The sequence below is a fragment of the Ciconia boyciana genome, chromosome 5, assembly GCF_034638445.1.
Source record: "Ciconia boyciana chromosome 5, ASM3463844v1, whole genome shotgun sequence".
Lineage (NCBI taxonomy): Eukaryota > Metazoa > Chordata > Aves > Ciconiiformes > Ciconiidae > Ciconia > Ciconia boyciana.
In genome coordinates this window covers 58,664,855-58,689,704 of record NC_132938.1, presented here as the reverse complement: position 1 = coordinate 58,689,704, position 24,850 = coordinate 58,664,855, and the positions used below count along the sequence as shown (strand labels likewise).

Sequence of the window (24,850 nt, the reverse complement as noted above, 5' to 3'; positions counted from 1 at the left end):
GGGAGCTGCTGGGTTACTGCTGCCAGCCGGCCGATCCCGGCAGTAGGAGCAGGCCAACGGCCTCTTCCTGCGGCAGTCGTCCTCGTTTCCAAACGCGTAGGACTGACGGTGCAGTCCGACGCATCACACGCAAGAGAGAATACCTCCATCGCGCCGCCCAAGTGTAACGCTACAGTGCGGAGCGGGCGGGAATGAAGCGACCTGCTCTGGTGGGCAAAGCGCCGTCCTCGCCGGCGGGGCACCTCCCGCCGCCCACCGGAGGCAGCAGCGGCCGGGCGGCCGCGCCGGAAGTGGCTGCCGCCCGCGGCCACCGCCCACCCTGGCGCGCGTCACGCCGCGGCGCACGCGCGTGGCTGGACTCCTATGCCCCCGCCTCCTCGCCGCCTCCCTCCCTCCCTCCCTCCGGGCCCGGCTCCTCCCTGCACCACCTTCGACCAAGCCGCGGGCGGGGACGCGCACACGGCACAGCTCCCCGGCGGTCAGCAGCTCCATCCGCGTCAAGCGTCGGTGGCGAAGGCGCGTTCTCCTCCTCCCGTCCTCCTTTCGTTGTCCCCGCGGCCATGGAGCTGCCCGAGAGCCAGTGCAAGAAAGTCAAGCTGAGCAACAGGGCGCCGAGCTGGGTGAGCGGGCGAGGAGCGGTTCGCCTGTGGGCAGATGGGCGGGCGGGCGGGGGGGAGAGGAGAGAGAAGGGACGGAAAGGAAGAAGCGGCCGAGCTCCGTGGTGATGTGGCAGCGGGAGCCGGGACGGGGGGGCTCCCTGCACCCCTCCCTGCCGCCCGCCCGGGGCGGGAAGGGATGCGGGGTGGAGGGCGCGCGCGCGCGGCGGTTGCTGCGCGCGAGGCGCCGCGAGCCGGGACCGTTAACGGAACGGCCGCGCGGGCTCCCTGAGGGGAGTGTCGCCACGCAGCCCGGAGGGGGCGGCTGCGCCCTGTCTCCAGTGTGCTGGTTTTCCGTCGCTGCCCTCGGAAAGGCGGGGGCTGCCTGTGGGGAAGGGCAGGAAACCCCTCCGGAGAGGTCCGGGGGTCTGGGGGTTTCATCCCTGCTTCTTCTGTCGTGAGCCCTCAGCTTCTAGCGTTTTGGAAGAAGGAAGACTTAAGAATGCGATATACAATGTGGCCATTCATAAACCTGGGTTGGCCAAAGACTGAGGTTCTTTGTACGGTGGGTGTTACGTGGAAAACTGTTGAGACAGGGCTTAAAAAAAAAAGCCTAACCAAAGCCTTCATTCTTGTTCATAAAGATGGGGGAAGATCGGTTTACAGCGAAGATGAAAATGCAGCTATTTAGAAGATACATTGCAGGCCTTTGCTGAGAACATTTGATACTTTTGATGATGCAAGACAAGTGGAAAAAAAAAAGTATGATTTCTTTCAAACAATGCTGAGCTGAAACAGATGAGAGATAAGATCCAGAAAACATTTGATATGAAAGTAACACTGTAAAACAGTCTTTGAAGTCTTGCTGCGAGTAGTACAGGCCACAACTTTCTTATTTTAATAACAAATCTATTAAAGAAGAAGAAAAGAGTCTTATGGTTGCATGAAAAATGGGGAAATTGGTATTGTACTAAAAGGCATTTGGTAGATGTTTGTGCCTGTCCAAGCCTCTTCCACTGCATACAAGTTCAAACTTGTTTACATAAGGGAGTAATTGGTAAGTTACATTCTTTCAATTTCTATGAGGAAAAGGCAAAATCAGATGTTATGAAGATTGTGAAATAAATCATTTCAGGTCTGGGTGGGGGTAACAAAGTGTATTCAAAAGTTACTCTGTATCATTTTATTTGTCAGAAGCAAAGCCAACATGGATTTGTCCAAACCAGGGGGAAATCATATGTTAAAAAAAAGTTAACTTGACATTAACTGTTTGTTGAGTTCAGTTGAGGTTAGCAACTCCCGATATGTTACGTGGCAAGCAGAGGAAGTCTTCCGCTTCTCCCTTTTTCTTCAGAAGACCTCTGCTGTAATGCTCTTTATAACCCAATAAGCTTCACCAGGAAAAAAAATGCTACTGATTCACACGCTCCACAGACGAATGTTCTGGCACTTCTGACTATGTGTCTGTTCAGCTGAGAGCAAAGTCAAAGGGACCTATTATACCCCGATGGAATCGGCAGTCCCTAGGAGAGTAGGCAGAGCCTTGGCTTCCAAACTTTCTCTAGGCATCCAGCACTATTCAAAATACACGTCTGTGGAAATTGCCTCACCAAGCCCACCTCTGAGCACAGCAAACTCCAAGTTACAGAGCAGCACACAACATAGCTACAAATACTGCCATTACACTAGCTTGGTAGGAAGACTTGTGGAACACTTTATTTAGCGTAGCTCAAATTCCTACAATGACTGAGGTGTTGCATCATTTTGTAGGTAACTCCTAATGAGAACTTGCTCCAATTCTTGTTTCTGAGATATACTCAGCAGAGGCATTTCTGGCTTTGTTTTTGTCCATTCCCTCTGATGCCAGCCAACGACTCCCCTCCAGCACTGGTGAAAAAGCTGTCTATGCTTTTGGTCATGCTGTTACTGCAGCAGGTGGCAAGTGAAGATATACTCCTTATAGTACAGTTATCACCGAGTTGCTTGTATCCACAGTACTGTACAAGATTCTGGCTGCTTTCTGCTGCTGTGATTTTTGAAACTGTCCCAGTATTAGGACGTCTGGCAAAGACGAGCTAGTCTGTGTAAGTGGCAGGAGAGCATGCCTTTGGCAGATTGGGTTGTGCTACATGCGAAGGTGTTTAGATGCCTTACTGTATCAGTATCACTGTGGCAAACTGCGTTCTGGAGGGCAGTTGTGAGGATAAAAGTAAGAATTTTTGTTGTAAGTGGGAGAAAATGTAATGCTGTAGGCTATGGCAGAATATGGATTGGTGAATTGTTAGTTTTCTTAATAACTGGAAAACATCTTATTGTTCAGATATCATTTCGGGGCTTACCTTTCTTTGGACAATTGTCCAAATCAAAGCACAAATTTTCAAGCCAGAATTTGAGAAAGTAGCTATTGGAAGGCATTCCTGGAAGATCTTTTGGTTAACAGGTCCTGAAACCTCACCTAAATATGTGAACAGACTCTCAGGTGAAGTGCCGTTGGTTTAGCATCCGTGGTAGTAAAATTTTTATGTTGGAACTATGTCTTTCTCCTTGCTTGTGTTTGTATGTAGACGAAGAAATTGGGCAATGTTCAGTCTGCCCAGGTTGCTCTTTGGCTATTGAGGTGAGCAGTTTGGAGGGAAAAAGAAACCCATCATTTGGTTGAGTTATCAGTGCTGAAGAATAAATGTCATTAAAATGTGTTATTGTTGGGCTATCCCTGGCTTATAAGAGGCACGTGGTGACCGAGTTAGCAAATGGCCTAGAAAATATCTGAGATGACTGGGAAATGAGAAAGGCATTAAAGATAAGACTGCATTTCAGAGGTGATGCTGAATGTGTTGCTGTTTTAGCTTATGGGAGTACTTAGCTTGAGGAATCAACGCTGTCATCTTAGAGCAGCAGAATATGGAATTAGTCACAGCTTCTTGATTATATATGCTTTGTATAGAAACCAAGCCTGTTCTTTACACAGTTCTTTCTTGATGCTTCCAACCTCAAAGCTGTCTCAAGTTGGTGCTGTAGCTTGGGGAGTCTCTGCTTGCCATTGAAAGCTTTACTTCCGACCTCAGATGTCTTGCTTTGTGAAAAGTTAAAATTTGATGTAAAGTGACTGTAGAAGCACAATGTTGCATTGTTGCTCTGAAATAATGAAGAATAAATTCAGTTTATGGCAGAGTAGTGGTCTGTCTGTTAACTATGAAACAATTAAGCAATAATCTTTTATTTCTGCTGTCTTTTGATCTTGGTGTTGCAACTTGGGCTTGCTCTTCCTTATCTGGATCTGAGTTCTTACATCAAAGGTGTTTGGCACTGATAGTCAGATTTGGCTTTGGCAAAAAAAAATTATAGTTGCAACTGGGCAAAACATCGAGAATAAGATAAGAAAAAAAATATGGGTCAAGCCTGTCTCGGCAAATGTTTACATAGAGAAATTGACAGAGTTACTATTTCCTTTTGGTCCCCATCTTCTTTCTTTCTCTGTTCCCATAGTTCTTGGATGTCTGTATTCATTTCCCTGGTCAACTACCTGCAAAGCTAAAAGGTTACTTTATGCCAAAAAAAAAAGTAAGGTGCAGAATCATCCTTCTTTGCTCTCTCATTATTACAACTCTTCAGTACACATCTGTGAAAGGCTTGTTACTTTGATACTCCAATTTTTTTTCTTCAATACAAAGATATTAGCCTGTTATGGCACTTCAGATTTCATGTGAGCATAGTGGAGAGAAGAAAGGAAGGATATGTCAGCCTTCTCAGCTGATGTTACTGTTATAATGAAACACAGTGGACTGAAGCATTATTTCTATTTAACATGGTGAGTAGGAGGGAAAATATTAAAATGCAGTGTTTGTACAAGTAGTGCGGAGGCACTTAATGTGTAACACGGGGTGGAAGAAATATTTTTGTGGGCAAGTCAGAGAGGAAATTTCCGATGGTTGCTAAAAGGCAGATAAATGACCTTTGAGATTAATGCCCTTTTTTTCATTAGCCCCTTTACAAAAATCTAGTGTGTCCTTTCAGTAGCAACTATTATAGTGAATGTAATTAGGCTAAGAAGTTTAAAATAGCTTTTTTTAAAGAGTACTGGCTCATCACATTGAGTTTTTCTGTTACTCATTTTCTTATGTTTCATTTAACACTGATAATATGGATCTCCAAGGTGAGCGAGGCTTTCATATAGTGTAAAAGGAAATGACTGTTCTTTATTTCTGCTATCATTTTGGGTGGCCATTTAATTTCATCAGTTGATACTCATCAAATTTTATGTACAGGAATTTGAAGACTGGCTAAATAATTCAAGAGCACAACCAATGTGAGCCATTGATTTCTGCTCCTGCGTATTTTTTCTGTACCACGTCAATAATTGTAGTAAGTGTATATATCAGGGATAGTAATTAAAAACTTCCATTGTTGAGGATCCAATATTCAGCTTCTGTTGCTCAGTGGTGGTAGTGAATCATCTAGTAGCAAACTGGACATGATTAGGAAACACTACTAGGTTTTTTTTGCAGCAAGAGAGAATGACTTGCGAAATTATTAACTCTTAGAGAGCACCTCTATAAAAAGGTGTTTTCTCTTGGAAGATAAGGAGGATTTTGCTACTACTTTGCCCAGGAGTAATACTGAGCTGTCTTGTTTGTGTGGATGAGCACATAAACAAAAGGTGGGGCTGCTGGGGACGTGCGTGTTTTTGAATGCATGCAGACTGTTTGGGCACTTTAACCTTTAGTCTTACATGCTTCTGAAGTACAGATGGATTATTGTCCCACCGCTGAGCTTGCTGGCTGCTCTGTTGCACTTGTGTGCCTTCTACTCTAGCAATCTGTTGGACTTCTTGTTGCTGTGATTTGTCATCTCTGCTGATTTGTTACTTGATACTTTGTTTTTTCTTTTTTAAAGTTGTGTCTTTTTCATCATTCTAAGAATCCCTCTTGCCTGCTTCAATGTTTCATTTGTTTTGTAAGCCTAGTGCAATACCCTGATCAGTTTCATTGCTGCTTTGCTAGTTCTGGAAAACAAAGAAAACTGATGTAATTTACTGAATACGGACTGGAAGAAATCTCCTTGGATGAGACATTTGACCTCCAAAGTATTTGAGTCTGATAATAAACTTATTGCCAGGAGTCAAAAGCAAAGCATGTGTGTTTTTATGTTTTAATGTAAAAGAGTTTACTGAGACAGTGGCATGGGAGCTGTGCTTTGAGACGGTCTTCTGTTTATCCAGTGCCTGGTACAATAGAGTACAACTGGAGTTAATGAGAAAGCATGTTGCTATTAATGTATTAATTTGAATTGCTGTGTACATTCATTATTCACAGTATATCTTTCTTTTAATTGAAGGCTAAGTATGTAAATTATTTTTGTTGTTGTTAATTCTACAATTTATGCATTTGCTCACTGAGATCTCCAATTTTATGTAGTGCATAGTTGTTTCTACTATAAGAAGAAAGACTTTTTGATATTTTGACTCTCTGACTTCTGGGTTTAGTTAGCTGTATTGCACTGATATCGTGTGCAAAACAGCTTTGTTTTAGTAGATAAATTATTTGAAGATAACACAATCAGCAAGTATAACTTCATTTTGTATGGTTATAACCTGTTTGCAGGTGGTGGTTTCTTATGGTTTGGTATTCAGTCTTCATCTAATTTTAGATGCTGGACTGTCGCCACTGAATTACGGAGTTGTATTTAAAAACTTGAACATCTGTTCCTACCTTGAGTTTCTGTTCGTATTAACTATGCACCCAGCTGTGTATAGAAGTGGGGACATACAATCACACAAATTCATAACTTCCAATTAAGTTATAGAGAAACTTTTGAAATGTTTTTCTACAGAAGAATAATGTAGCAGCAGTTCTTGAAGCTACCAGCTAGATACCATTTTTCTGTTAACCCTACTTTGTCGTGTCTCTCTAAAACTATGAACAGCTCTCTGCTAGTAGTCCATAGATGAATATCCTCCCTTCTTTCTTTTTTTATTAAATGTCACAAGTGCTTTCCTTTCCAGCTAGCACTGATACCATGATGAAAGAGAAGGTAGTGCTAGTATCTTGCAATATGTTTGTAAGCAAGAGAAGTCAAAGCAGTGTTACATATACCACTAATCCCTCCCACTTCCTTTTTTTTTTTTTTTAAGCCTTCTCCTCTGTTTGATTATTCATGCTCTGTCTGGTTATCTAAGGTCTTGATCTTTTATGAACAAAATCCACATAACTAGATACCATTAAAGCTTAAGGGAACGCTGAGGCTGATCTTCCTGTGGGTTTCCTCGCCTTAGATTGTGACATGTGTTTGACAGCAGTGTCATCTTACTTAAGATATTTGTCCAGCAGCTTATTATGATGAATAAATAGTTTTAAGAAAGTCTGTAACCAGCTTTGTTTTAATTAAAATTATATTACAAGAATCGCATCTTTTTAAGTACATTCTTTAAGTCGCTTAGAAATAGTACTTTCTTTAAACACTCAGAATATGTAACTGTCTCAATTCTGGAGACTGAAGATATCATAGTTAAAGGCAGAGTGGTTTGGAGGTGTGTCTGCTGAACTGAAAGTTGGACCAGACGTGCATAGTTTGCAATGAAGAAGCCTCTTAAGAGTTAAAAATGAGCCAATGTTTGTCTGGTTTATGACAGAAACCGTAAGCTCAGAGAGGGAGAGAATCCATTTGATCTTCTTAGGTTTAAATGACTTGAATAAAAGTCAAGTCTAGCAGCTCTAGCAGTTCATCTTTATTTTTATAGTTCATTTTTCTTAAACATATTGTATTGAAAGTAGTAGTTGACTAACCTGGCAATCCCAAGTTTCACAGAAGGAGCACAAGGGATGTGGTTTACTATGGGTGGTTCTTCTAATTTCCTTTGTGTCCTTTGATCTATGCTGCAGCTGATGGATTGAGTATTGTTTTTACTTCCATTGGTCTGTCTCCAAGTCTTTCTTTGTGCCTGTGAATAAGTTTTATTATGCTTTGCCAGCTCACCCTTTCAGAAGTTAAGACTTAATCAACGTCATCTTTTACAGGGAATGCAGAGGGCAACCAATGTTACCTACCAAGCTCATCATGTCAGCAGGAATAAGAGAGGCCAAGTGGTAGGAACAAGAAGTGGTTTTCGTGGATGCACAGTCTGGTTAACAGGTACAGTCACGGATTTCTGAGGATCCTTTTGTTTTAGTTACTCTTCTGAAAAGCTGTAGGTCCTTTTTTTTCATGCAAAGTTGAATGTTTGTGGAATCTAAGACCTGGATGCAATTTTATTACTATTTTTAGGTAGACTAGCAAGAAATTGCTCTGGGACAGATAGTAACTTGATGTATTTTGTTGAGTGCTCTAGGAGCATTGTTTATTTGGCACTGTCTGCTGCTTAATTCTGGTTGAGTTTTGGAGTGTATGGGGTTTTTTCGTGTGTTTCAACCAATTCTGGCTCTTCTTACTGTACATTTTACCTATTAACAAATGAAACCTAACTTTCTTTTTTTTAGAGTCTGTGTTTCTGAATCTTTTCTGTAAAGGTCCCTTCTCTTTGGTATGTTCTTGTCTCCTTGGTTGAAATAACATTTCAATGTAAACCTGTGCCTTTGGACAGCAATTGCATGTTGATGCAATGCATACTGGGAGTTATTTTTTAAATCAGCACCGTGTTTTTTTTCACTGAATTGCTTTGATTGTAAAAAGAGGGGGTAAGTAAATTCTGGAAGACAAATTTGTTTCATAACTGTGAGGGAATGTTTTTGTTCTGTCTTTCAAAATTCCTGGAAGCTTTAACATATTTCCTTTGGATTTTTTTTGTCAGTTAAAACTGAAAATAAAAAATAAATACAACAAAATGTGTTATTTAATTAGTTTGTAAACCATTTAGAGCACTGTTGTGTTGCGAAACAAAAGATCTTCACAGAGTATTAGAGAAACTTACTACACTAAGTAAAATTTGTTTCCACTAGTGTTAATGAATGTGTGTGAAAAGTAAAGCAGTAGTTGATGATAAATTGCTGAGAGCCATTCCAAACAGATTTGATAGAGTAGCTTGCTGTCATGTATTTCTTTGGTAAAAAAAAAAGGAGCCCTTTCTCTCCCTATTTCTGTCACATAGCTCCAGCCTGTCTCAATGCTCGAATGATCTGGTAGGCTGCCTTTCTGTTTCTCCTGGTAATTCATTAATATCCTTTTGAAAAAGGTGATGATAAAAATGTTTTCTTAATTATCTACATGGCAACATTTTCCAGTTGTCATTCTTTTTAAACAAATGTAAGCTTAATGCCCAATTTCCTTTTTTTCAGGAGAAGAAGGGTGGTGGTAGAATATAGAAAAGTAGGAAGGCTGTAAGGTATTAAGAAGAGTGTGTCGGGGAAGCTAGGTTATTGACGATGTTTGAGCACTAATGTTAGGAAGTGAAAGGGACTGTAGGTATTGAAGTAAGCAATACTACCCATTCTAGAACTGTGCAAACATGAGTCTTCAGAACTCTGCTGGGTTTTAGAATAAAAGTTGAAACGGTGCTATACTCCCTTCAAGATTCTTTCACCTCATCAGCAGTCATAGGGTGGGAGTGTACGGGAAGTTATTTCAGAGATCACTTTTCATTTTTAAGCTAAGATTTATTTGAGAGCTAAATTCTAATCAATGTCTTGTGCTGTCACACCAGAGCGTCCTAGTGAAAAAAACCCTGAGGAAAGTATCAAAAATATGGAAAAGCATTCCTTTCATGTGTAAAATAATATGCAATTTTGAGATTGTAAGTTATTTTAAAGACTTGTCAGCTCAAAAGCTGTTTTTAAAATTCATTATTATATAACGTTAACTTTTGCATTTCATGACACGTTGGAGACCAAATGATGTGTGAAAAGCTGTAGCATTTGAGTGAATAGCAAGCTAGATGTGGGAACAAAAATTGCAAGTCGAAGACTGCATCAATGAGAAGTAAATGATGAAGTTGCTGAAATCTTAATTTGGACTGCCATGCTTATTTTCTAGAGTGGGGGTGTACCTAATTGCTGCCAAAAGAAGACTGTTCTGTTTCCAGCCTTGCTTTCCTTCTCTTTGCCTTGCACAAGCTGTAGTGCTTGCCCAGCCCAACCTTGAGGTGATCAACAAGATGATTCATCAGTGAACTTAAGACAGCCTTGCCCCACATACAAAAAAGGAAAAAAAAGAAAGAGAAATTTTTAAAAAAAAAGATTAGCAAACTGAGTTGGCTAATGGGCACCAGAGGTGGTGGGATAATAGAGGTAGGATGGTGTGAGTGGAGAGAGGGGAGGGCAAGAGACCAGGACCTCCTTTTTTGGAAGCCGGTTCTGGCCTAATCCATAACATTCAGCTTCATCATGTATAGCTGTTGCTTTTTTCAAAGTAGGCAGGTAAGCATTGACACAAGAAACTTGAGTTGTCCAAGAAAATGTAGGTAATTTTTATAGATGATGATAGGTCATTATTCACAACTCTGCAATTTTTTGAGAGTTCTGAGTATGAGCCAAACCATACTGAAATCTGTGAGATGGATGCGGGGGCTTTTTTTGAGAGAGAGAGGTGTTGGCTTAAGTTCTTATGTAGGACTTGTCCTGGGATACGCATATTCTTATGTTATCACTAGTCTGCTCTGCATCTTCTGCATATTAAATTGAGTGGAGGAACCAATGCAATGACTCCTTTTCTTTACATTACCCTAAACTATTGCAGATGTCAAGGTTTCCTTTGCACTTTGTGTTTTCTTAGAACATGCTCGTTAGCATGATTGTCATCCTTTGCTGTAAAGGTCTTGGAAGTAATACCAAACTGCTGTTTTGTGTGACTTTTTTTTTTCTTCTTTCTCTGAAAGTTAGAATAAATCTTAACCACCACTAATAAAGATAAAAACATTTTTCTTCACCCACTAGTGCTATTTTTTTTAGCCTACCATTTCCCTTATTTTTTTTCTTACTCAAAGGATTGATGTCATCTTATGAAGATCTGAGTTTGTGTCCCATTTAGGAATTGATGGCTCTGTATAAACTGAAGCATGTGCTCCAGAAACTCCTGAAATCTAGTCTGGAAAATTATTTAAATACATTTCCAACTTAAAGCAAACAGTAGACTTTTTAGTGCCAGCAAGAATTCTCAATTGTTTAAAGGTCTGCTGAAGATTCTGAACTGGACCAAAGTTTAGTATTAACATTGTCTTTGCTTGTTGCTAACACACTGGTTAGTGGAGCGTGACTGCTGTGTGTGAGTCTTGAGTGAGTTTTGTTGTGTCTGTGGTGTCTAATTCAGTGCTGTTATTCTGCAAGGAGTAAGAACAGAGTGTGGTTTGGTCTGATCCTATTTCTTCTGTTGACTGAAATTCACTTCACTGTGAGATCTTCCTCTTCTGATGTAAATGTAATGTCTTAAGTCTGTGTTGGGGTTCTGCATTTAGTTTGCTCAGGTAGTAACAACTGCCAGCAGCAGCAGTGGGGAATGTGCACCACCTCTATAAGCGGTAGCAGCTCTCAAGACCAAAGTCTTTTATCTGCTTCTAATTGCACAGTTCACTTTGTGCCTTACTCTCCCTATACCTATTGTCTGCGTAAAAGGCACTTGGCTTATATTGCAGGTAAACTTCTCCGAAAGGCATTGTTGCTGATGCCTGTCACTTTGGGTTTTTCATACTAGCAGTGGTACACGTACTACAATTTGCCCTAACTTGTTTCTATGCTTATAATGTGTATTTATATTATTATTGAATATTCCAGGTCTATCTGGTGCTGGGAAGACTACAGTGAGCATGGCACTGGAGGAGTATTTAGTATGCCATGGCATTCCATGCTACACATTGGATGGTGACAATATTCGCCAGGGCCTTAATAAGAATCTGGGTTTCACACCAGAAGATAGAGAAGAAAATGTCCGTCGTATTGCTGAGGTTGCTAAACTGTTTGCAGATGCTGGTTTGGTGTGCATTACTAGTTTCATCTCTCCTTATACTCAGGTAAATGTGAAAACCCTCTAGATAAAGTGTAAGGAAAATACAAAATGCAAAATGTCACTCAGAATTTTAGTTATAGGAATCCCTCGCTGAACTTAGCCAGAATCAAATGCTTGCTTGGTTTTTTTATGACATTTTTGCTTTCTGGAGATGATTACTCAAATTTCAGAAACATTAATCTTAAATATAAAAAAGTTTAGTCCTATAACTGGAACCTGTCCTTCAGTCTATTAGGCAGAATTATTAATTTAACATTAGGAACAAATCCAAATGATACTCCAAGAGAGAGTCTTAAAATTACAATATCTTGTTTAATCCATGTAGATTCCAGTACTTTATAAATATGAAGACTATGTATACACTCAACCTGAAGACTCAGTTAAATTGTTTTTAAAAGCAACTTTTCCTTCAGTGAATGAATGGTGTGAGCTGTATTTTACCAAGTGGCTTAAGGGAAAAACGTTTAATTACCCGTAGTTCTTTTTACTTTTTCATGCTGTGTATACAACATGACATTAGATAATACTGAAAATTAACCTAACTCCATGTTCACATTGTTTTGTGAAGACTTTTTTTGTCTGTGTATGAGAATATGGATGGGAGAGACAAAAAGAATGTGTGAGCACCAAGTATCTTGAAGAATGACCCAGGGGTGTAGCTCAGACACTTCACAGCATGACAAGGTGTTATTTCTTCAATTATAGTGGTACAAACAATTCTTCTGATAATAATTTGGGGAACTCAAGATCCTGCAGTAAAACAGAAGTCTTTAGATATGAGGAAAAATAACCATATTTAGTAAGAGATGGTTTTAGTGGGTTTTTTGAAAGTTTTTTTGTTCTCTAAATGAAATTCACCAATTGTTTCAATGCTTGGCAAGCCATACCAATAAAATAATATTTGGACTATACAAGTCTTGTCAGATTAACGAATGTAGAGAAATCTGGTGCTCTGGAGAGAAGGGTGGTCACACCAGGAGCAGCAGGTCCTCTGACTTTAGTGAGCTAGGAAGATGTAACTGTTGGGGATGTAACTCCTAAGATAGGGGTAGGTATAGAAAATTCTGTACTCTGTGCCTCAGTTTGGTTTGTCTTTTTTTTTTTTTTTTTAGTAAATCAGGTTAATGTAAAAAATCTCAGATCTTCATGTCAGCTTTTACCATGTGATGAACCGTAGCCAAACTGATGTAGCTCGCAGGGCATCAGTTGATCAAATCATGTTTCTTTTTTTCAAGCTTTGAAAACTTGTTTACATTTTACTGTCAGCTTCTTTAAAATGGACTTTGAAAGCAGAAAGACAATAATAATGTGTGGGTGCAATCTTTTAGGGTTTTTTTTTCTGTTTTCTTTCAGGATCGTAATAATGCCAGACGAATTCATGAAGGGGCAAGTTTGCCTTTTTTTGAAGTATTTGTGGATGCTCCGTTGCATGTCTGTGAGCAGAGAGATGTTAAAGGACTCTATAAGAAAGCCAGGGCTGGAGAAATTAAAGGTGAACCTAGATGTAGTCACATCCTTTCTACACAAGTGAAACACTGGTGTAACTTGGCTCCACATAAGTGGATGTGCTCAAGTCCATGAGTGTACCACCCTTAAAAGCAGCATGGACTGGGGATGGTACCGAGCAGAAAATTGGGATTGACTTCTATCTCATGCAACTGACTAGTTAAATGCATAGGACAGTAAAAGGGCAAAACCAGCTATCCTCACATTGAAAAACCTTGAGCAGATTACATGGTTTCTATTGCAAGCTCTTATGATTGAGGATTAGTCTATCTCCTTTGTGTGTCCATTGACTAGTTAAAAAAGAGCCTGATTCTCTCTAAAATCTATAAAGAATTGCATTAATAAGAGTTACTAACTTCTTCCAAAAAGTAAAGCATGATCACCATCTTTCTGTAAAGACCATTAAGAACACTTCAGAAGATACTTTTATTTTGAAATTGGGGTTCTATTCTAGGGCCCATGAAAATGATTTCCTATCCCCAGTCTCAGATCAAGATTTAGGTACAGCCTGCAATAAAAAAAAGCTTAAATATGTGATCACTCATTGCAAGTATTGTTTCAAGTGCTTCTTTGCTCTGCGTTATATGGTAGTTTGCAGAGGTTGACGATAGCACTTTTTACCTGTATTAAGAAGCAAAGCAGTTCTTAGAGTAATCACTTTGAGGGGCTGAGTTCACAGTTGCTGTAATGGTGAACTCACCATTAATTAAAAGTGATATAAAATTCAAGAAGTCTAAGACATTCCACATGGCTGGTTGCTTGATACTTCTAGTACTAGCAAATATATTGTGTGAAGACCAGGAATAAATAAGGCTGAACTAAGGTTTGCTCAGAATCAAAGCAAGATGGCTTGAGATAGCACGATACAAAGATATAGTTCTGTACAGAATCCTTATTTGTGCTGTAGAACTTCCTTAATATTTTGTTAATTTTACAAGCCCCATAATGGAATTGTGTTACTTCAGAAGTGGTAGTGAGGTATACAGTGCCTGAGTAAGCTCCAAGTGGGTTTAGCAGTGGCTGTATCTTATGACCTATCTGACATATGAAGGATGAAAATTAAATGAACTTGCTTGTTCACAAGACATGTCAGCAACTGTTATCTTTTTCTCTGGCAATGGTAATGGGACACTTTATTTGCCCCCTATTCCCACTCCTCCAGTAATCAGATACTTATAAAGTATACAGTTTTTGGAACAGATACCGGCCTTTCTTTATCACATGCAGCATTGATCTCTTTTCTTAGATGGGGATTTAAGCTACTAATTTTGAGGGTATTTAAGTCTGAAGTGAAAAACACGAGTTTTAATGTTTGCATTTGCAACTGTAGAGGATGCAGATACTCAGTTGCTGTAGGCCAGCTGATATTTCTGCTGCAGATCTGCCTTGTAGTGCTTATATGCTTTGCCTTTGGGCTTGATTTTTCCGTCTCATTTATGCATGGTTAGTCAGAATCTCCTCTGTTTCAAAGCAGATTGGTAGCTAAGTAGGCCAGAACAAGTGTCACTGGTAGCTTGTACAGTCTATGACAATAGTTGTTATAACTATAATAAACACACACATATCTACCTTACATTAACAGCTATTTTAAGATGGGTATATTAGCTAAACTAATGTAATAGGTGTTGGAATTCCGTACTCTTCGGAGTACTGCTTGGTGGCATGAGTGTAAATTTACATATATACTGGTTGTTACACATCGAGCTTTGTGTTAAAAAAACCAACCAAACAAAACAAACAAAAAGCCCAAAACAACAAAAATCACAGCTAATAATGAAGGACAGCTGATGGATGACTAACTCTGGGTTGATGTGCACAGTTCTTCTGCTGGTGCTCCTTTCTTTATTCACAGTATAAATCAAATAACTTCACCAACAAAAATGTGCTATGTATGTGCTGCAGAATGCTGAAGTTTGATGCAGTCATGTAGTAGGATTAGCAGGTGCTCTGATAAAGAACTGTTGATTTCCCTAAGAAATCCTGTATTAAGGAAGCTAAAACTCTGTGCTCTTGCCTGTTGTGTTGGTTTATATCTAGAAAAACGTCTGTGAACAATGTTAAAATAGTCATCTTTGGAAAAAGTCACTTAAGATTTTTGTCTTATGTTCTGTAGGTTTTACTGGGATTGACTCTGAGTATGAAAAACCAGAAGCCCCAGAGCTTGTGCTGAAAACTGATTCCTGTGATGTGAATGATTGTATACAACAAGTTGTGGAACTTCTTCAAGAGAGGGTGAGCAGAAATGCTGATGTATCTTAGAAACTTTTTTCAAAGCATTTGTGCCTGCAATCTGAATGTATGCACTGGGAAAAGTAGAGACAGTTTTTAAGAGTTAAAGGCTTATACGTCTTTAAATTCTAGCTTTTAAAGTTGTCCTATTGTGTGTTTCCTTTTTAGACCTCAACATTGCAACAGCATTGATCTCTAAGTGAAATAAGATTTGGACAAGTGGAAAATTAATTTATATTAATTACCATAACTGATAACTGGAAGGGAGAGAAGACTGTTTCAGTTGTTACAGAACCAATGATGAATGCTGACTTTAAAATAGGTTGCTAGCAATTTTAAGTGTCTGAAATTTTTTACTTTGTCTCTATAGCATACAAATTAATATATACTGCAGATGTGAAGAGACAGGGATGCATTTACAGAGAAATTTGAGCTGGCTTAAATAGGGGCTGCTATGGTTGTGTCTGGTTTCCCTTGTTTCCACTATTTTTCTTGCACTAGTAAAAATGGTCCTGCAATTGTGTAATGACCAGTTCAGGAAGATGATCTTCTTGACTTGGCTGAGTTGAGTTAATGATTCATAGCTTCTGAAAAGGTAGGTCTCTTTCCTCATTCATGCCTGCAATCTACACCATCCCTTTTGAAGCCTCTGGGCCTCCTCCTTTTGTCTGATAAGTGGATTCAGCTCATTACCCAACCTAAAAAACCAAAAAAACCCCACAAAAAAACCCAAACCAAATAAAAAAAAAAAACACAAAAAAACCCCCACAAAGAAACTAACAAAAAAACCCCTAACAAACCACCCACAGAAAACAAAACAAACAGACAAAAAACACCAAACCCAAAACTCACTGAAAGTGAAGGCAGCCATGAGATGGCTTTATCCTCTTGAAACCATACCCCCAGAATTTGCTGCTACTCATGTAGAAGAAATGTGTCTCCTTACATTCTTATCTATAGTCAGTGGGTAGTGGGATGACATTTCAGACAATTATTTTAATTTAGATACTCTAGCAGACAATTATTCATGTTTTTTTGTGAGGTGGATGTTCTCTAAATTTAGGGTGTGGGTAGTAGCTTGAGTAAAGCTCCACCAAGTGTTGAAGTTGGTACAAGCAAAAGACCTCATCATGTAGCCAGCATGGAGTTAATTTTAACCCTCTGTGCCAGTACAGGTCTGGAGAGATTTAGTCTCTTGTAGCTAAATTTTCAAGAAAACTCTGTTAATAGATCACTGCTTGCTCAAGGTTGCTCAGGAGATAAGACAGGGCAGAAAACCACAGTAGAATTCTAAATTTTATGCTAATGCTCATCTCAATATTTTTTGGAAGGAAAAAAGAGTGCTATGTAGGAGTCCTACCTATGGGAGGTGGCAGTTCCTGACTGCGGGAGGCTCTGTGCCTCCTGCTCAGAAGAACAATTCAGTACATTTCATAATTGTAGAAACCAATGTCATGTGTGCCAGGGTAGTGATCCCCAAAGTCTTGCATTGGTGCACTTGGTAGGCAGTGCTGAATGCTGGCTTCTAGCCGACTCAGCTTTGTTCTGTCCTTTGCTTAAGGCCCATTTTAGCACTTTTTTTTTCTTTGTAGGCAACAGTATCATCGGTGCCAAAGTATCTTAGTGGTTGCTTACTTTAATGAGAGAAAATGAAACCAAGGCATGGCTGAACAGGCCTGTCTTGTTCTCAGGCCATATTAATATATTAATACAGGGATATCTTGAGAATATAATTTCTGTAGGTTTCCTTTAGTTGGAACAAGCTGTGTCTGTGGTGTTCTTTAATAATCCACTGTGATTAGTAAAGAAAAAGACCATAGGCCAGCAGCATTAAAAATAATTTGGGATGTTTGTTTTGTTTCAATGGCTGTGGAAAACTTTGGGAAGAAGTCTGCTCAAAGTATTGGTAATCCTTGAATTTCAAGGACTGTTTTTATACTTGTTCAGACAATGGCAGTAAAGAGAAGACAGTTGGAACTGTATAAATGTGTGTTGAGATAGGGATAGGCAGATATACACAGATACACATTTATTAAACAAGAATTTGAAACATTGTTCTTTTATAGGTAGTGGAATTATTTGGTTCTTAGAATTTTTCATAATATTTGAAAAGAACTCTGAAATAAATTTATCAGGTCTTTTCCAAAAACATGTTCAATCCTTTATGGAAGAAAAAGGAAGGTAACTACTCAGAAACAGGAGTAATAAGCAGCTGTTGAACCTGGAAAGTTCTTGTGTGGTATCACTTATTTTTGAGGGTCACCTGGTTTGGTTTCTTTGCATGTAAATGCAATAGATACTTTAAAGTTCTTTTTAGGGACCTAGAATGCAAGGTACTGATGAGTATCTCCTAAGAGAGTTCCCTTTTTTTTCCCCAACTGCTTTCAGTACTATACAAATCAGTGCTTGCACACTTTTTTTTTCCCCAGTGAGAAAGGCTTGTGTGGCTTTTGAGCTTGATAAATTTGGCTTTCAATCTGTTGATATTTTCCAATGGAGTCAGACAAGCCTAGTGCGGGTGCTTGGCTGTAAAGATTTCATTGTTTTCGTTCTTGTTTTTCCTGTCAACAAATATAGCTGATCTAGCCCATTGCAAAAGGTTCATATTTCCTTACTATGGAAAGTTCAATATTTAGCTTGAAAAATATTTTCTGAAGAAGTCATAGCTCAGGAATGCCACCTTTCTTGTTAAAGAAGTGCAAAAGTGTACAAGGAAAGAGTTGCCTTTCTAGTAGGTAACTTGAAACTATTAACTACCTTTGTATAAAAAGTCCCATTCTTACGGACATCAATTTACGGTGGCTCTGTGAATACCACTCCCCAAACTGCAATCTGATTACACATTTCTGCTACTATTTAGATCAATCCATTGTCAGTCTATGTATAACCTTCTGCCCCTTCTTCTGTCTCCCACCCGTCCCCCAACAGTTACAGCCAAGTTCTTACCTATGCTTAGCATTATACTTGCATCTGGGGAGATGGTCCTCATGGTATCTTATAGTACTGATTTCCTAGCTATAATCACACAATTCCCTGCAATTGTATTCAAATTCTGTATTTTGGAGTGGTGAGAATTTGGATCAGAGTAGAAGTTAGGGGTTGTTCTTTGTTGTTGTGGTTTATAAGGTCAGTCTCTTTTTTTTAAGATGTTAAGCTTGAGGCTGGTGGTTCCTGGAAAATATGTAGAAAAGGATTCTGCTGTTCTCTACATCTGGGTTGTTGGTTGGTTTTTTTTACCTCACATTATACTGCAGCTATCACTGTAACAACACAATGATTCTCTCTGGAGCAAAGTTCTCAATCTCATCTAGTTCCTCATTCACTTATCAAAAATTTGATAATAAAGAATACTTTGTGTGATCACCTTGGTCATCGTTGTGAATTACAGCAGGCTCCAAAACATCTTTCAGTATTTTTTTTTTTTTTTGAGAAACTTGCAAACATGCAAGCTTACTATTTTTAATATCTGTAACACTCATGTAGAGTAGGCATTACAGGTCTTCAGCCCACTTTTTCATTATTTGACTGTAAATTAGGCACTCAGTGGAGTATATTTGACACAATTGACTATACCCAGCTGCTAGCTGGGTACTGAATCATTATTTTTCATGAAACTTTTTCCCATCTCCTTCTGCTTTCAAAATCATTTCAGCAGAAAACTTGTACGAATGCAACTGTTATTTATTTGGATGCAGTGTTCAAACCAAATACCTACAGCAAAAGGTGACTGGGTGGGACAAACTGGGATTCATAAGACAAAGTGCAGACCATGGGGACTTTATAAATGATTTATAATGCTGGAGGTAGCATTTGTATGAAATATAGTACAATGACATTAACTTGTAGCAACCTTTTAACTTTCATATATGCTGACATTGTGTGGAATAACTTGCCTTTTTGATAACTAAACAAAGTATCTCTCTTTCTAAGACATGAGGAGGGTACAAGAGAACTGAAATAAATTGTTGAGCATTATAAAAACATTTGTCAGCATTATGAAAACATGTGCCCATGCAGCAAAGAAGGCCAACTGCATACTGTACTGTAATAGCAAGAACATAGCCAGCAGGTCGAGAGAAGCAGTTCTGCTATTTTATGTACCACTTGTGAGACCTTATCTGGACACCATGTCCAGGTTTGTGCCCTCCTCCCTCACTCAGTAGGAGACAGACATTGATGTACTAGAGTGAGTTGAGTGGAAGGCCACCAAGATGTTCAGAGGCTGGAGCACGTCACCATACAAGGAGAGGCTGAGGAGAACTGGACTTGTTCAGCCTGGAGAAGGGAATGTTAAAGGAAGTCTTGTTGCTGTTTCTAGCACCCCAATGGGAGGGTATAGAGAAGACTGGAGACTTTTCTCAGAGGTGCACAAGGGTAGGATGGGGGGCAACAGACATGAGATGAAACATGGGGAATTCAAACTAGACATGGGGGGGGAAAAAAAAAGCCTTTCACTATAAAGATGATCAAATACTAGAACAAGTTGTCCTGAGAGTTTGTGGATGCTCCATCCTTGGAGTTATTAAAAACTTGATTGGCCAAGTTCCTGAGCAGCCTGCTGTACTGGGACCAGTTTTGAGCAGGAAGCTGGACTAGATGACCTCCAGAGGCCCCTCTGTAATTTTGTGAAAAGACTAATAGTTATTTTGTGTGAGAAGCTGGGGGAAAAAAAACATGCTCTGTGTAAAGCATATACAAGATTATACTATTAGTTTTATATTGTTACAGCAAAGATGTAAATACACAACAGTAAAGATGTAAGCCAGAGTGAGCAGAAACCAGTATAAGCTTTCAAGCATAATTTTAAAAAAACACCTCAGTATTCAACTTCTGTAATTCCCATGTCAATAAAACATTGATTTCTTCTCATGCTTAGGAAAGTAAGCAGAACTTCCTGTATTTTAATTTATGGATTTCCTATTTTTGAGGTATGTGTGCTTTGGTTGTGGTTGTTTTCTTCTGAAAATATACTACTGAATGTTATAGAAATAGATTTCAGTAGCTCAAATTGGTAAAAAAGCATGTATAATTTTGGAGTTGTTAAAGAACAAGCTTCAGATACATTGAATTGTGTAGTAGTTAAATACTGTGGTGGTGTCGTTTTTGTTACTTATTTCTTCTGCTTTCTTCTCTTGTTTTTAACTTCTGTATTCTGGGAAAAGGCACAGACAAGGTTTTGGTTCAGAGCCATGCTATGTTAATTGCAGAGACTCCGGTTAGGCAACACTCATCCAGTTAGATCTGCTGACCGATAGGTTTGTATGAGTATCTCTTAGATGTTTTTGGTCAAAATGATTTATGTTGATATAGATGTGCTATGTAAGTTAAGCATGACTTATTTTACCAAAACAAATATGTAAAGGGCTTCTTTACACATTTGAAAGAAACAGCAGTGAATGGCTGGGGTCAGAAATTCTTGTTGGCACAAGAGGAGGAGTGTTTCTATGGCTCAAGTGAATTTAAAATGTGGTAGAACACAACTGATGGGCAGAGAAGAGGCCCTCAGTCCACAAAATCATACCTCTCTCTGTTAAGAACATGGCTGTCATTGCACTTTTCAGTTTTCCCTGTACTTGAAGTACTGAAAAACTTCTCTGCAAGCTACAGGTACCAAAACTTCAGCTTATAGTCAAACAAATACTTCTGTTTGTTTTTTCCATATATAAATAATTCAGTAGCCTCACACCTCTATTAATATGAACTTATAAGACTAGTCTTTCACTAATGTAAATTGGATGTCACTTGTGAATACCCATCCACCAGAAACTTGCCTGAAGGCCCTTTCTTTACAGACTGTTGAGGATTTTAGACAGCATCAGCAAAGAACCTACCACCACAGTCTGAGGCGGCACATTCCCATAAATCAGCCAGTTTGTTTTTTTTTTTTATTATTTTGCCATTATTTATATGAATGCATTGAGAAATAATAAATGTTGAGGAATATAGTGTAGCTTGTCCTTTGGTAGAATGAACCTTTGAGTAAAGTTACTAGCTTAAGGTGGTCACTAGATGGCTTGCTAGCCTAGCATTTTCTTAAAATTCATACAGTTTAAAGACCTATGGATTCCTCTTGCTGCTGGTTTGGGGTTTTTTTTGTGGTTTTTTTTTTTTTTTAATCTAAGATGTTTTAAATATCACTTTTATGTCTGCAAGTGAGTCTAGGCTTACTAATCCTACAAATTCTCTAAATGTCTAACTCAGTGTTGCTAGAACTGTCTTCAAGCTGTTTACATCCTTACAATGAGTTAGGTTGTTGACAGAAACTGCATTGTTAAACCTTTTTCTCCATTGTTTTGCCCGTTAGTGGGACACTAAAATCAGGATAATATTTGAAGAGACCTTTTTAATAGGCATATTTATTTTAAGCTTTTGATGGCTTGTAAAATTAGGACATTCTAGCATGGTAATGAACTAGGGTCCAGAGGGGAATCTTCTGTGAAGCAGCATAATGTGTACTCGGTCATTATACTTTGCTTGTAAGGTCTGCTGTTCGTTACAGCAGGCCATACCTTTATTTGATTCTGGGCTGACTGCTGTGGCAGGAGTCTGCTGCAGCTTTCCTGGGCTGTAATGCTGCTGCTCAGGCAGAGAAAATAGAAGGCAGGTTTTGCCTAACTTACTGTCTAATAAAATCAGCTTCCCAAATGATGTCTGATATGTAACGGAGTGAGCTCTTCCTTATAAAACACAGTTTCTAAGTGCTAGTTTAATTTGTTTTCCTTTTATTTGTCTTTGGAGAAATGAATTAAGTAACAGCCAGTGAGACTCACCATGTCTTTTCACTCCCGCAGTCATTTTATCTCCCACTTCCTTTGTTTTACTTTCCATGGAGGTAGTGCATAATGTCTGATAAATGCTTGGGCAAACTTTGTTTCCTACAGGCATACCTATTTACTCTGGGCTGCATATACTGGAAAAATAAAGATAATGTCTTTATTCTTCTTATGGGTCTGTATATACTTTGCTGTAAGGGTGAGCTTTTTTTTTCCTCAAAAAGTAAAGCATTACTTTACGAAAGTTTCCAAAACTGTGAAAAACCTGTTATAACAAGAACTGTCACCTGCTTTTCACTGATTTTTTTGTTTTGTTTTGTTTTTGTTTTTTGCTTCTGAGTATCACTGGAACATTTGGCTGGGTTTTGACACTTTACACCATCCTTTGTCAGAGGAGACTCTTTGAAGTTTTATCATGATGGCCTTCTCCCTTTTTATTTTAGTTATGTTTTTATCCTTATATTCATATCTTTTGAGAAGTTTAAGGTCTTGAGCCTTGACCATCATGCAGTGAGAATGTCTTGTTTAAAATGCATGGAGGAAAACTGATTTTTTTTTTTTTAATAAAAAAATTATGTTCTGTCGTGTTCTGGTTATAAAACTAGATTTCAGTTTATCGCATATATATATGCACAGATGGCCTCACATTTAAATGTTCTAAGCGTTAGTTATAGATTAGGACACTGGTGTTACGTCATTAGCTGTAGGTAATTTAATTTGTACTTCTGTATGAATCACTTTCAGTTGAGAAAGATTTGGTTTTTTTACCTCCATGTTATCACTTCTAATGTACATTGTATAATGAATGACTTAGATTTATAAATGCCTAGTCTCTAAAACTTTTTTATTTCTTTAGCAAGTATAAAAGCATAGTCTTCCTTTCTGCTGTAGATAATGTAGGCATTAATAAGGCATAAAAACTGCACTTAATTCAATAGTTAAATATTTACTAGGTAAATGTCATATGGGGTACTTAATGTTTAGAAAAAAATCTCTTGTCAGAATGTTTCACTTTAGTTACTCAAGCCAGCAGCTTGGCTAGCAATATATCATAATCTTGGAACAGTGCTGTTTTTCAAATGAGTAAAAATTGCTTAATGAATAAACTTTTGCTATAGAGTAGTGCAACATTAGAATTTTACTTCTTGACCACGTGTTCAGTGTCCAAGTAGCATTCTGAGCAAACATTAATTTCTGTTTATTCCTTTTATACAGGACATTGTACCAGTGGATGCCTCTTATGAAGTGAAAGAGCTTTATGTGCCAGAAAACAAGCTACAGTTGGCCAAAACTGATGCTGAGTCTCTGTTAACCTTGGAAATAAATAAGGTATTGTGTGTTCATTTGTCTCATTGCTGAAGTTGAAAGACGGTCTAATCTGTTGCTCAGTGGAAGTATATTTAGTTGAAATAACTGTACTGGTTACAGAATGCATCTCAATAGACTTTTTCCCTCTTTTCTTGAGAGAAATAATGTCTGGTATAGTGTTACTTAGTTTATCCCAAACCTGGACATTAAATTTACAGTGACTTCCTCCCATGACTTACCCCTGCCCCATCCATGGACTAAACCATGCCTGGCATACCTTTTTTTTTTCAGTTTATGTACACAAATAATTTTAATTTGAATTGTAATGACTTAGAAATATGAAGAAAATCAGTTACTGCTTCCTGATTCTCTTTGTTGGTAACCTTCAGCTGAACGATAGTAACCTTATATACCAGGCTCAAACGGTTGCAAACTTAAGTCTACAGAGAGATGATCAGATCTACTGTATTGTTTTTTTTCTGGTTAGAACATATGCTACTTTTCTGGCTTCCAGCACAGAAAATGTGGAAAAGCATGTATCAATTTGATCAACTCTGTTCTTATTTTGGTTAAATGCATGTTGTGGTTTAACCCCAGCTGGCAACTAAGCACCACACAGCTGTTCTCTCACCATCCCTCCCCAGCCCCCATGGGATGGGAGAGAGAATCTGAAGAGCAAAAGTGAGAAAACTCATGGGTTGAGATAAGAACAGTTTAATTGAAATAAAATCTAATAATAATAATCATAACAACAACAGCAGCAATAATAATAAACTACTGAAAAGGAAAACACCGAGAGAGAGAAGCAAAACCCAGGAAAAAGAAAACCAAGGGATGCAACTGCTCACCACCTACTGACGGATGCCCAGCTAGTCCCCAGGCAGCAGTTGCTGAGCCCAGCCAACTCCCCCCAGTTTATATACTGAGCATGACGTTATATGGTATGGAATATCCGTTTGGGTCAGCTGTCCTGGCTATGCTCCCTCCCAGCTTTTTGTGCACCTCCTTGCTGGCAGAGTATGGGAAGCTGAAAAGTCCTTGATTTAGTATAAACACTGCTCAGCAACAACTAAAACATCAGTGTGTCATTGCGTTATTCTCATCCTAAATCCAAAACACAACACTATATCAGCTACTAGGAAGAAAATTAACTCTATTGCAGTCAAAACCAGGACAATGCATTATTTTCCAACTCAGATAAATTAGACAAAGCTGTTTCTGGCTGTGTTTCTGTTCTACCTCATCTTCTTTTTCTGGAGAACTAGGCCTAAACACAGATACAATGCATGAGTATTTTTCACTGGCTTTTTGACAGTATTACTAGAACTTAAAGCTAAGAATTTGACCTAGGAGCTGACTAAGGTCAGAGTTGACAGTCTGCACTGAGTAACTTGACTTTAAAGGACTGAGACAACGTACTAAGCACTGAATTAAATCGTTTTAAAATTTGCCTAGACTTCTATTACTAATGAATTTTAATACTTCCTCTCACTGCATCTTACTAGATTCCTT

The 24,850-nt window shown here is 38.8% G+C and overlaps 1 protein-coding gene and 1 long non-coding RNA gene across 2 annotated transcripts in view; both read left to right on the top strand.

The window, feature by feature from the left end:
- The first annotated feature begins 418 nt into the window (after window positions 1-418).
- The window catches only part of PAPSS1 (3'-phosphoadenosine 5'-phosphosulfate synthase 1), a 51,237-nt gene continuing 26,805 nt past the window's right edge, over window positions 419-24,850 (top strand). Inside the window, exons 1-6 of the mRNA XM_072861121.1 lie at window positions 419-620; window positions 7,610-7,724; window positions 11,291-11,526; window positions 12,876-13,014; window positions 15,142-15,260; window positions 23,246-23,359. Coding sequence (XP_072717222.1) covers window positions 561-620; window positions 7,610-7,724; window positions 11,291-11,526; window positions 12,876-13,014; window positions 15,142-15,260; window positions 23,246-23,359 — 783 coding nt within the window. The 5' untranslated portion in view covers window positions 419-560. The remainder of the gene's footprint in view (window positions 621-7,609; window positions 7,725-11,290; window positions 11,527-12,875; window positions 13,015-15,141; window positions 15,261-23,245; window positions 23,360-24,850) is intronic.
- Window positions 15,433-20,513, top strand: LOC140651555 (uncharacterized). The gene is made up of 3 exons (XR_012042440.1): window positions 15,433-15,579; window positions 20,134-20,185; window positions 20,420-20,513. It is a non-coding gene; the product is annotated as an uncharacterized lncRNA (long non-coding RNA).